The following is a 13,074-nucleotide window of genomic DNA, read 5'->3' on the forward strand; positions in this document are numbered from 1 at the left end:
AAAAACCATCAAAGATAATGGAGAACTGAAATTCTAAGGTGTCACAGTGGAGCTGACTATGGCCAGCCATGTTTGAAAAAGCCTTCTTGCCTTCCTCCCACATAGAAAGCGTAGATGGTAAAGCTGAGGCTTTCAGGCTATATACTCCTACAGACAGAAACAGTGGTCTCTACACATTCACTGCGCCGGCCTTGTTCTCATTCTGATGCTCTCATGGTCAGATACTGATTCCTACTACATTGCTCTAACTATGCTTCCACATGTTCTTAACCTATTTTACCTTCACAGGGATGTCTTCTTCCTGGCTGGCTTTCTCGGAGGTGAAGACATACGAGATTTCTTTGTGAGAAGTGGTCTGGCGGCAGATGGCACACTTAATGGAGCTTCTGTGAGACCCCACGCTGTACTGTTCAATAATAATTGAAATGCACTCATTACAGAAACAGTGTCCACAGGTCAGTACTGCCCACTGAAAGAGAAAACACACAATATACCTCAGTGAGGTGCTAACAAAGATGCCTTCTAATCTATAAATATATTAAAACGGGGAGAAGGGAGTCATAAAAACTAAGTTGTACTTGAACTATTTTTCAGTTCAACCAGAGTACGCCTTCATAGTTTTTAGTTCTACTCACTCTAATGGTGAGCATAACAGTCAGCCACCAATTATTTTGTTTGGTGTTCTCATTTCTGTATTTAGGAAAAATGCAAATTACTCTTTTAGCACTGCAACAGCAGATATAATCGAGGGACTGAGAACATTAATTTGGAGATAATATCATCCTCAGTATATTCTATACAACTATTCTATATAACTCTTCTATATAACTCATTAAATGGATTTCACATGTTGCAGTATTTATTATATAGAAAATGAGATGGGCTAGTATCTCAGGTTTATTTAAAAGCTGTTCTAGATATATTAAAAACCCCAAATAAAAAGACATTTTTGAAAACCCCTTTGTCCTATTTCAAGAAAAGTACAATAGTTCTCTCTGACTCTTGGAGTCTACCACAGCAACTCCCTGATTTTGGCAATGAGGGGTGTAGAAGAGTACTGGTTTTAGGTGAGGTGTCAGTTCTAAAAGTTACGGGATCTTATGCAAATTAATTTAACTTTTTCACCTGGAAAAGAACGACAACAAAACCTGAGTGGTATTACGAGTGACTAGGTTCCTAAGCACTAAACTGTGTTTTTCTAGGATTCAGACACGTATGGATGTCCATGGAAAGAAGATGCATGGCTGGGCCCACTTGGGGTGCTTTGCAGGATAGACTAAGAAGACCCTTAGAAAAGAACTCACACTAAGGGGGGGAGAAAAATGAGATATATAAACTTAGTTTGAAAATAATTTTTGAGGGGCGCCTGGGTGGCTCAGTTGGTTGAATGTCTGCCTTCGGCTCAGGTCATGATCCCAGGGTCCTGGGATCAAGTCCCGCATCGGGCTCCCTGCTCGGGGGGGGGGGGCGGGGGGGAGCCTGTTTCTCCTTCTCCCTCTGCCATTCCTCCTGCTTGTGCTCTCTGGCTCTCTCTACCTCTCTGTCAAATAGATAAAATCTTAAAAAAAGAAAAATAAGAAAAAGAAAAAAAAATAATTTTTCAGAAGGGGGAGGGGCTGTTTGGGGTTTTACTGGCTGATACTGTTCATGCTGTTGTCTAGCTGCACATCTGCTCTCTTGCATCAGTCCTGGGGAGTTGAGGCTGCAGTAAAATTTAAGAGCTGTTTCATTAGCAATTTTCTTTTTTAAAAGACTTTTCTATTTTTTTGGGGGGGGGCAGGGGAAGAGAGAGAGGCCCAAGCAGACTCCATGCCAAGCTTGATCCCATGACCCGAGATCATAACCTGAGCTGAAACCAAGAGTTGGTCGTTTTACTGACTGAGCCACTCACATACCCCTCACTAGCATTTTTGTAAACACAGCAGCATTTTGCTGTACCCTGTGTACCTTTAGTGCCCATGGGGATGAAGGGCACTTCCTCTACTCGAGATAAGTTTTGTGGCTCCTGAGAGCTCAGAATGGACAAGCTGTAAAGCAAGTCCATCTACACCTGCAATTCAGGAGAAATCAGACACTTGGCACCAGAGCCTCAGGAGTGACTAGAAGTTGAATGAAGCAGCCCAAACAGAAGACCAGACAAACGGCAGTGCCTCCAGGGGTGTTAGCCAGTATATGAGCTCTCTCTGATCGATTCTCTAAATTAGGAGGGGAAGAGGAGAACTGAGAAAGATAAAAAGGATCTGGAGTTCCTACAGATTGTGGTGAGGAACAGAATTTAAAAAGTGAAGCAGTTACTCTTATTGTAATCCAGTATGTTCTCCTAAGTGAAGGAAATATGGGTTATATTAAAATTAAATGAAATAATGTATATGAAAGAACTTTAAAAACTGGAAATGTTTAAGACATAAACAAAATTTCTAATTCATCCAGTTGCGTGAATCTCAACGAAACTGAAAGTAAAAAAGACACTGCTTACCTCAAGATCCTTTCCATTTTTATCATGACTTTTATCATATTTTTACCAGTGACTTTTCTAAGAAATCACCAGCATCTGTACATTACTATTCTGCTTGGTTTCCAAAGTAATATTGATACATTTAAGATTTATTATCAATAAAATGTCCTTAAAATCTCACTTTCTCCATAAATTATGGAAACTAAAAGGTACTTTCTTTCTGATTATTGCCGGTCAGAATGTGAAGCTCATATATTTAAATTTTACTCTTGGTTCCATAGAAAAAAAAGTCAAGAACACTTTTTACTCACTTTAAATTCTGAGGAGCAATTAATATTCTGATACTGTATATATTGATTTATCATACAAAGTAGAAATTTGTAGTTTTAAAAATCACGGTTGGTAGGATAGAAGAATCTCTCTGAACTAATACGGTGCCATTAAGTTTACAGAAATTTGCACACCAGTATTTGAAAAGAAAGATTTATTCTTATTATAATGGCCTTGTAAAAATCACATCTAAATTCCCCTAGGATAGATATTATTTATACTTTAAAGTCTGGTTATTAAATATTAATAATCCCAAGTAAGAGCTATGTTACTATACCTTTGTAATACCTTCTTAAGTAAATCTACGTATGCTCTATTATATTTCCGCACAATTACTAAATAAACATGTTAAACTGACAAAGTCAAATTACTTAGACTTGATCTTGTGACTGGAAACAACATGCAAAACTATGCATCTTTAATGAAAAATGTGGGGTTATTCTAGAAACACGTTTTCACCTATCACTTAAGGAGGAATACTGCTCAAACATATGTGGCACTAAGCTTCTCACCTAATCTTTGGCCCTATTTTTAAGATGGAGGTCATTTTTGCCTTGGATATAAAACTGTCATGAGAGAAAAAGAGAACTATTATAGGTAAATGCCTTTGAAAAGTGTAAAGTGTTTTATAAATGCATATGCTATTTATTATTATTTCACCTGTTTTCCCAGCTGCCGAGCACAGATTGGACAAGGTTCTGGATTAATGCCTCCTGATGTTTTATCTTGAGACTATTCAAAAAAATAATTAAAGAAGAGATTAGTTGCATTTTAAAACCTGATATGCATTTTACAACTGACTTCATAAATCCTGGCAACTGCTATTTAAATAAACTTGATAATTAAAGTGACTTAATGTACTACTTAATACTAATATTCCTGGGATTTATAAATAACATTCAAAGAACAAATAAAAAATGGAAATAACTTTCATTAGAGTTTATCAAAGTTACTATATTACTAATATGTGTGACTATCGTAGAAGGCAAAGTGAAAAACTGTGATGTAACAGGTAAATTCAAAATTTTACTTTCAAGCTAGTTTTTGTTATAAAGAAATACGTATTATTTTAAAAAATATAATTTGGAATTTTGAAATAAAGGCTCATTAAAAACTATACAGATATTTATTCTGTACATAGACTGGGCAGGTGATCACAGACTTGGGAAGAGGCAACATTTATTTACATGTTTCCTTATTAATACTGGTTTCTTCTCCATATTCTTTTGTAATCTCATTAGGGCAAAGCAACTAACTAGAAAGCAGAAATATCTTTGATTTGAGACTAATTTTGCCTGGAAATTATATTGAAGTATAATAGTTATCTTCAAAATCTCTTTAAAACTATTTCAAAAATTTTCGAGCTTCAAAAAAGTCACCAAATGGATAGGTTTTAATATTGAGGAAAACCTAAAAGAAAGTAAATTAGACTCATAGATCACTGAAGTTTTAAGTCTTTGGTTTCATTAACCAAATAGTTAAACATTTTAAACAATTGTTTTTGATTATCCTTTGACTTTTGTTTAGTAAAAAAAAAAAAAAAAAAGTAAATTGTACACGGATACAGCAACTCTACAGGTTCAAGACAATTCCGTTAGCTAAAATACAAGGATTTTTCCAAAAAAGTTGAATTATTTTCTTCTATTTACTGATTTGTTTCAGGTAAAATATAACAAACCACCTCAAAGTTTTAGTGGCTATAACTAACAGGAGTTTCTCATGATTCTACAGGTCACCTGAGTGATCTGGGGGTGGGGTGACTCGTGTGGGGCTGGATGGGCTATTATGGCCTCATGTTGATGTCTAGCAGTCGGCAGACTAGCTGGTCTGGAGATAGGGCTAAACTGAGATTCCTGCTCCTGAAGACAGGTAATCTGGGCTGCTTCACAACGACTCAAAGTTCCAAAGAGCAACAAGATTGGGAGAACTCCAATGTGCTTGTACTTTTGAAATGTCTGTGCTTGTGTCACAAGGCCAAAAGCAGGTCATGTGATCAAACCCAGAGTCAGTGTGGGAGATCATCCATGAGCATGTATATAAAAAGGGACATTACGTGGCATTTTGTAAACAATTTTTCATAATTTACATCATCTCTTCTTTTAAAATTTACTTGAAGTGAGGACTACTATTTTTCCATAAAGGGCCTGGTTGGCCTTGTGGCCATATGGTTTCTGTTGCAACTACTCAACTCTGCTATTGTAGCACGAAAGAAGCCATAAACAATATGGAAAGGAAAGAGTGTGGCTGGGTTCCAGCAAAACTTTACAGTTATTACAAAACAGGTAGTGAGCTGGATTTGTCCCACATGTAGTACTTTGCAGACCCCTGATTTAAAGTTATTAATTTTCTCTAAGCACACCTTACGGGCACATTGTCACATGATTTCTATTTTTGTTCAGTTCAGAACATTTTCTACTTTCTGTTGTGATTTCTTTAACTCACGGGTTATTGAGGAGTATGTTATTAATTTCTGAATATTTGGGGATTCACTTGGTTATCTTTCCTTATTGGTTTCTAATTTAATTCCTCTCATCAGGAAACATAATCTTGTATAATTTTAATCCTTTACAAATTCAAGAGTTGCTCTTTGAATCAGTACAAGGTCTATTTGGGTAAATGTTCCATGTACCCCTAAGAAGAGTATATTTTGTAGCTGTTGAGTCAATTTGGTCATGGCTGTTCAGTGTTCAAATGTTAAGATATCCTTATCGATTTTTTCTGTCCATTTGTCTGACATATGGAAGCATCTTGCAATAGTTTGCCTCTGCTTACCTTCTTCCTGTGCTGTTAAGCACTTCAGTTCTGTGTATGTTGTATACCCTATACATTAGCATTGCTGCTTTGCACGGTTAGTGTTCTTCTTTATTTACTTATATACTTAAGCTTTCTCTTGCCCTGCATTCCTTCCTGTAGTTCTATCTTTCAGCCTGGGATCATTTCCCTTTGGTCCAGAGAACTTCTTTTAATATTTGCTATAGTGTGAGTCCACTGGAAAAGAATTCTTTAAGTTCCTTAAACCTAAAAACATCCCAATTTCACTTTTAAAAAAAGCATTTTAAAGATGTTGTTCCACTGTTACCTGGTTACACAGCATAAAGCTATTGAAACCTGCTAACAGTGGAATGCCATCTTTAAAATATTAAAAGCAAACAGTTTCTCTGTGTAGTTAATAAGGAGAAGGTATACAGTTTTTGGTCCCAATTCTAGTTGTTTAAAAATTTTTTTCATGATATTTGGTTTCTCATAGTTTATGATATTTGTAGGTGTTTTTAAAAAATTTTATTTTTATTCTGTTTGGGGGTCTCTGAGCTTCTTGAAAAAGTAAGTCCCATAGGTAGAAAAGAGTGGTGTCAAGATCCAAACCTGAACTGCCTGGGTCCCAAGAACATCTTCTCAACTACCATGCTATTTTACTATAATGAATGTCCAACTTCTCATTTTATCATCACTGGGATTTACTGATTCACTTAAATGTATTTTGTATCAGTTTTCAGGACCAACTCTAGTCTACTGCTTTCCTTCATTTGTCCTATCCAAGAATCTATTATATCTCTTTCTGATAAGGTATTGCCAATAGCCAATTATCCTTGCAATAAAATGCAACTACATTCATCAATGTCCAATATAATACATTGCTCACAACTCAGAAAATGTGTTTTCAATTATATTAAATAATTTATCATTACATCTTCTGATTTAGTAGCCTTCCAAACATTTTATAGTTCCAAATAACAAATTAAAAAAATCTATGTATGTATTAATGAATGCATGTATATGTATATATAGATTATGCAATGCATTTTTTGCCCAGAGGTTGTAATACTTCCACTATTCAAAGTTTTGAATGACAGTCTGTTTATATTGCTTTATACTCTAGAGTGCATACCCTTTACATAAACCGCGTAACTTATATTTTCTACAGGTATCACCTGTTGTGATCTGCGTAGTTACTGTAGCTGTAACTAGTGTTCTGACTGATATAATTAGCACAAAGACTAAAGAAAACCTTGTACCATTAATTATGCGACTAACAGATTAAATGGAAGGAGTTACAAAGGTTTATTGATTTGTAGCATAGGAAAAAGTAGCATCTTTTAAACACAATACCTTCTCCAAGTTAGTTAGGTAAAGAAGCTGCCCAAGTTTTTTCTGAAGCTGTGAAGTAGCAACAGCTTTATCATTTAGTAGTTTTATGCGATTTTGTTCTACCTAAAAAACAAAACAACAGAACTTTTTATCCTCTCTCTTAGAAAGATGGTAAAATTATATTAAACATGTAAAATTCTTCTTCAATAATTTAAGTGTTCCTATTTTAAGAAAATATGAAAACTGAAATTTGCAAAATGGATACTGGATATTTTAAAAGGAAATACACACACACACACACACACACACGGCTCTACAGAAGACAAAATTCAATACAAAATTCTTTTAAATAGGAAGTTTCCCTATACACTTGACATTGGATAAAAATCAACCCAAATCCTATTTATGTACCATTTTTTAGTAATATATCCGTGGGATAAAGAAAAACTAAATGATCTGCTGCTTTGGTCGGAGTGATTTTATGAAACCCAGGGAGGACTCTCCCTTCACATGTACTCTCACACCTACACCCATACCCCTTCCCTCCTTTGCCCAGTAGAAAACAGTAGACAGAAGATTATAAAAATAAGAGGAATTTGGTTACAAAGGAAAAAATTACTGACAATTCATATTTTAAAGGTCGAGATAGTAGTATTTTTAAATTTTTCTAAGGTAAAGTTTCCAAGCTTTATAGAAAGAAAAAGATTTAAAAGTTAAAACACAAGGGACGCCTGAGTGGCTCAGTCGGTTAAGTGTCCGACTCTTGATCTCAGCTCAGGTTTTGATCTAGGGGTCATGAGTTTAAGCCCCTGTGCTGGGCTCCAGGCTGGGCATGGAGCCTACTTAAAACAAAACAAAACAAAACCAAAAAAACCCCCACATACAAGGAATAAAATTATAGAGGAAATTATATTTTAATATGGGATATAAAAGGTTGGGAGAGTCATTGTTTAATCTTGGGATATAAAGAGGGTTTATTAGAACATAAGTTGTCAATATCTATTCACCAGTAGCAAAGGAAAAGTGCTAAAGAAAAGTTTCTGATTGTTCTTAAGGAAGGTAAGAATAATCAAAAACTTTTCTTTTGCATTTTTCCTTTGAAAAAACTGAGGTAAGAAGGACATATGTCTAAAAACTGATTGAGACCCCCTTTAGATTTTGGCATACAGAAGGTGCTCAGAAACACATGAATATGCAATCTGAAGAAAAACGAACTGAAATAGTGAATTCTATGCATGTATTAGATATGACATTGTTCATCTTTGCCCATTTTGACCTATAAAACCAAACACTTTTATATGGCTCAAACTAAGAGCAGAGAATCACTGTCTTGACTTTTCTATGGACCTTGGATTTTTGTGACACCTATTCGCTGTGTTCTTTTCTGTGATTTACTTGCAAATTACCTCATGTGGTTCAATGATATGAAGAACAGGTGGATTGGGCTTTGGCTCCCTAGGATCACGTACTCTTAGTCGTTCTGTAGCCATTGCAAGTTCATCAATAGCAGATACACGATTCCTCAGAGCCATCCAATACTCATGAAGCAACTAAGAAAACAGAAAACACAAAGACAGTGGTAATTAATACACAGAATTACAACTGGTTAAAAACACCGAAATGTGCCATGATCAAAAGTCTTCAGTGAGGTCTAAGATTTACACATTTTTTTCATTAAGTGTCTAAGACACAAGCAATTTTGGGGCCATTTTTTAGGATGAGGTTGTATGACTGAATAACCTCCACAGGCCGCTGCAGAATATTGCGCCTTTAGATTCTTAGGAACAGAACACCAGAAGCTATTTTGGTGGGACCACAGATCTTTATAGGTCAATATTAGCCTGGTGGAATCTCTGTTTTGTTAAGAAATATTTTTTATTATAAAATATTTCACATTTTCAAAATCATATGTATATATGATAATGAGAATACTCAAATACACAACTGAGGACTCAACATTCAATTTAAGAAAGAGAACAATATCAATGTCTTGGAAAGTCTCTGTTCCTGGCTCAACTGCATCCCTCTTTACTTGCACATTCTTCCTTCAACCCCCTACAATGGACTAAACACTATTCTGAATTGGACTTATTCTGTACTTTTCATTTGAGTTATACTAATCTACACATTCTTAATAATTTGGTTATGTATGTTTCTGAAATTTATGGAAATGTTATCAGACAGTATAAAATCTTTGATATGCTTTCTTCACTAATATTATGCTTTGAGGTAGACCCCGACTGATGTGTGTCACAGTAGCTTATTAATTTGCATTGCTGTATAAGAGTTCATAGAGAAAAAAAATTCACAAAGATCCGAGAAAACTGCATGATAGGCAATCCTCTGAGACATAGCATGTTGTCAAAATAAGCCCAGAGGAAAGATGCAGGGGCAACTGGACACTGTATATAGTACTGTCTTCCAACTGCTTGCTGTAATTATGCATTAATGTGCATTTACATTTAGAATAATAATGTGAGAAGAAAAAAATTATTATCAATCAATAATTTCAACTATAAAAGTATTATTCCCCAACTTATCAAACATATGAAATGATATTATAGATAGCACATTTTCTCTTCCTGGATAGAAATTTTTATCTTGCTTTAAAAGTCAAGAACTTCAGATTTTTAAAAAAGATATAAATGGAATTATAATATAAATAAAACAGTTCTTTAATTTCCTCACCCATCTCACCTGCATAATGGGATAATGGATAACAAATCCAACTCTAAATAATTCAGAATTAATGAATTTTGGAATCTCATTCAAGTACAAAGTTGTGATATGATAAATTATCAAAATAAATATAAAGGGCTACTTTCTACTTTATTAACTGCAATGGTTTCCAGTCTTGTAGGTTGAGAAATATTTACTATGTTCTCCAGTCTTCAAAGTTATTGATGTCTGGTTGTTACTCACAGAGCAAAAGCAAAACAAAACACAACACAACAAAAACAAACAGAACTCTAATTTCACAGAACTACAGTGTAAGATCAAGCTAAGAATAGAATAAAACAAAACACTTTTACAACTAAATAAAAGGCTTCATATCAATTTCATTTTAATAATGACTTCCTGTTACTAATTTAACATATAGAAGTTCCTTATTTGTTCAGTATTATTGTATTTATTTTTCTTCATTAAAATCATTACATTTTAGGGAAACAGAAATTTTGATAGCTCAAGTCTCTAAAGTAGATTTTTAAAAAACTCTGAAAAGAGCAAAGTAGTACTTAAAATTAATATAAAGAAGAAAAATTTTTAATATTGGAAAAAATATTGAAATATGTACCTTATATTCCTTTTTCCATGCTTCAAAAAGGTCCATTGAAGTACTTCCTTCATCAATGAATTCAGCATCAAATCTATGTGACTTTGCAAATGATAGTAATGCTTTCATAGATCGCTCTGTCTCACTTACTGCCCACAGACCCCGGCTAGTGGTGGGTATTCGATCATCCACCAGTCCTTCTTCATCTTCTATCATCTCCTCAAATATTGCAGTCTGGCCTTTGACTCTGAAAACATACGAGAACAAAATAACAGTAACTACTGTTAGTGGGTTAGCATTGTAAAAGTCCTATTGGCAGAGCCAATAGAGAAGGAAGGTCAATAACTTTCCATCAATAACTTTCAATATCATGTCTACAAGATCATGCTTGCAAGTCTTTGGAAAATTACAGCAATTCTAAAAATGCTGGAGGCATTATAAATTGTCCTGTATCTTGACAGCAATCTGACATAATAAAAAATGGCTATAAATTTTTATGCTAAAATCTAGCTCTGAGAATTACCATAATACAAAACACAAACTACCACCACCACCACCAACCATGCAAAAGCAAAACAAAAAGAAAACACTGGCTGATCTCAAAATACACAATCTCTCTTTTTCAAGGCAATCAGAACCTAGCCTTTTCTCAATTTGTTTGTAAAACAGGAATAATTTTGCTAATACCTCACTAGGTTAAGCACTCACTAGGTACCGTAATCCTTGACACAGGATGAGAATTTCCAATGTGTGTTGGAGAAAGTATATTAATAATGAAAGTTAACCTTTTACAGAACTCTTACTATGTATCACGCACTATGCTAAGCAATTATGTGCATTTTAAAATTTAATATTCATAAAAAACTCAATGAGGAAAGTGTTGCTTTATTTTCATTTAATGAATGAGGATACTGAGGCTTACAGAGGCAATCTGCCCACAATAGTGGGCAGGGATTTGAGCTGAAACGTGTTGGACTTTAAAGTCTGTCACTCCCCTAAACTGTCCCTTCATAACACATTACCTAACGACATGAACATTTGGGGGTAACTTCTGTATAAGTGAAACTGAACATGTTGAATAATCACATGCCAAAATTCACTGAATTGATGCAATTAAAGAAAAAACACAGGAATGTTACTGTGAGGAAAATACATAGTCTTATAAATCAAAACACCAAGTCTTGTAAACATTTCATTCTCCTGATGGTAATCAATCAGAGAACTCACGTGTGGGAAAACAGCTTTGATTCATACTCTGTAAACAATTCATCAGCCTTACAAAAGACACAGCTGAAAAAGAAAGAAATGATCAGAGAAATATTTATAAATATAACTAGCAATCGGGTAATTTCTAAAAGAGGCTTAGTGTCTTATACTTCACTTTTTCTTTACAACCCATATGCCACTTAAGGAAAAAAAATACAGTTTTCAGTATGTGGTCCTTGAGAGTTTTTTAAGTTAGATTAACAATATATTTCTTTCCACTTCTGTCTAATTTAAATGAAGAAACTTTTGTTAGATGAGCCACTGTTTCTTCTCTCAGAAGAAATGTAGCTGAATGGAATGACTCTGTATCATTGCGTGACTTCTCCTATTACTTACCAGTTGAGAGGAAGTCTGATTGGTCGGAGGTGGCAGATTGTTGCCGATTCAATAACATTACGAGATGGAGGTCCCTCCAAGTTTTTTACAGCCTCTCTTACCAGCTTCTGGAATTTATTTAGTTCCTCCATTTGTGTTGTAAGTAAGAACTGAAGACCTCTGCAGTCATGGAACCTGATTCCCATCACCAGCATCACACACAACACAAAGAAGAGTACGTCAATTTCCTCAAATTCAGAAAATGGTTGCCAAAATATTAAAAAAAACTGCAACATTTTACCTAGCCTACCTTGAGTGAATTTACCTTAGTAGTATGCTCAATCTACTACCAGACAAAGTATAATAGCATTGGGTTATTTACTATAAAAGATATCAAAATTTTGATGGTCTGTCCTCAGGAACTGAAACAAGAGTCTGCAAAACTGTCTCTGTCTCAGGTATGTTTGAAAGACCAAGATTGCCACATTCTTTCTTTTTTAATGCTGATTGACTACAAATGTCCCTCCTGAGATCCTTGCTTTATATGGAAAGGTGACCCCAGGATGAAAAATAAAGAGAAAAATTGAGAAGAAAGAAGAAAAATAGCCAAGAGTTATACTGCTTGCTGCAAAGAGCTTATAAATACATACATACATATATATGTACATGTATATATCACATATATTTTATAATATACACATATTATTTACATGTATATACATTTTATTAAGCATTTATTATATGATGCCAGGCACTTTGCTAAGCTCCTTTCCTGTATAACCTCAACAGATACTACTGTGCTCATGTTACAGATGAAGCTTAATGAATTAAAATAATTTAATTAAAGTCACAAAGCTTTCATGTAGCAGAGTTAGGAGTTAAACCCAAACGCAATACTCTTTTTTTTTTTTCAGTTTTTATTTATTTATTTGACAGAACACAAGCAGGGGGGATGGCAGGCTGAGGGAGAGGGAGAGGGAGAAGCAGGCTCCCTGTGCTGGATGTGGGGCTCGATTCCAGGACCCTGAGATCATGACCTGCACTGAAGGCAGATGCTAACTGACTGTCAAGTTCTGTATAGTGAAAAAGATGATGACTGTATATCTAATTAGTAATGACACATGGAAAATATAGCACATCTTTTTAGGGTTTTAGCAGACATTTGGAAAGGCTTTTAGAAGAGTAAAAGAAAACACTTTAAAACATTTTAAAGATATTCTTATGCTGAATTTTTCACTGAAAACCAACATTAATCCCAAGGCTGACCTTATACTGGGATGTGATCTGAGAAGCAATAAAAGATCCTCTCTCGTCCCCTACCTAGAATCAATAGTCCTGCCACGATACC

At 34.8% G+C, this 13,074-nt stretch overlaps 1 protein-coding gene across 9 annotated transcripts in view; it reads right to left on the minus strand.

Moving 5' to 3' along the window:
- SHPRH (SNF2 histone linker PHD RING helicase) overlaps nucleotides 1–13,074 on the minus strand; it is an 85,951-nt gene that overhangs the window by 24,059 nt on the left and 48,818 nt on the right. For 8 of the 9 annotated variants that reach the window (XR_015726139.1, XR_015726138.1, XR_015726140.1 and 5 more), the window contains 7 exons: nucleotides 11,748–11,921; nucleotides 11,373–11,435; nucleotides 10,167–10,392; nucleotides 8,278–8,421; nucleotides 6,893–6,994; nucleotides 3,446–3,517; nucleotides 281–469 (listed from right to left, as the gene is read on the minus strand). Coding sequence is in view for 6 of the 9 variants with exons in the window: in XM_045805292.2 (XP_045661248.2) it covers nucleotides 281–469; nucleotides 3,446–3,517; nucleotides 6,893–6,994; nucleotides 8,278–8,421; nucleotides 10,167–10,392; nucleotides 11,373–11,435; nucleotides 11,748–11,921 (970 nt within the window). In the remaining 3 variants the exon portion in view is untranslated. The remainder of the gene's footprint in view (nucleotides 1–280; nucleotides 470–3,445; nucleotides 3,518–6,892; nucleotides 6,995–8,277; nucleotides 8,422–10,166; nucleotides 10,393–11,372; nucleotides 11,436–11,747; nucleotides 11,922–13,074) is intronic. The other variant, XM_087865564.1, reaches the window with a different exon arrangement.

The sequence above is a fragment of the Ursus americanus genome, chromosome 11, assembly GCF_024610735.1.
Source record: "Ursus americanus isolate L20-20 chromosome 11, mUrsAme1.1.p, whole genome shotgun sequence".
NCBI classification, from domain to species: Eukaryota; Metazoa; Chordata; class Mammalia; order Carnivora; family Ursidae; genus Ursus; species Ursus americanus.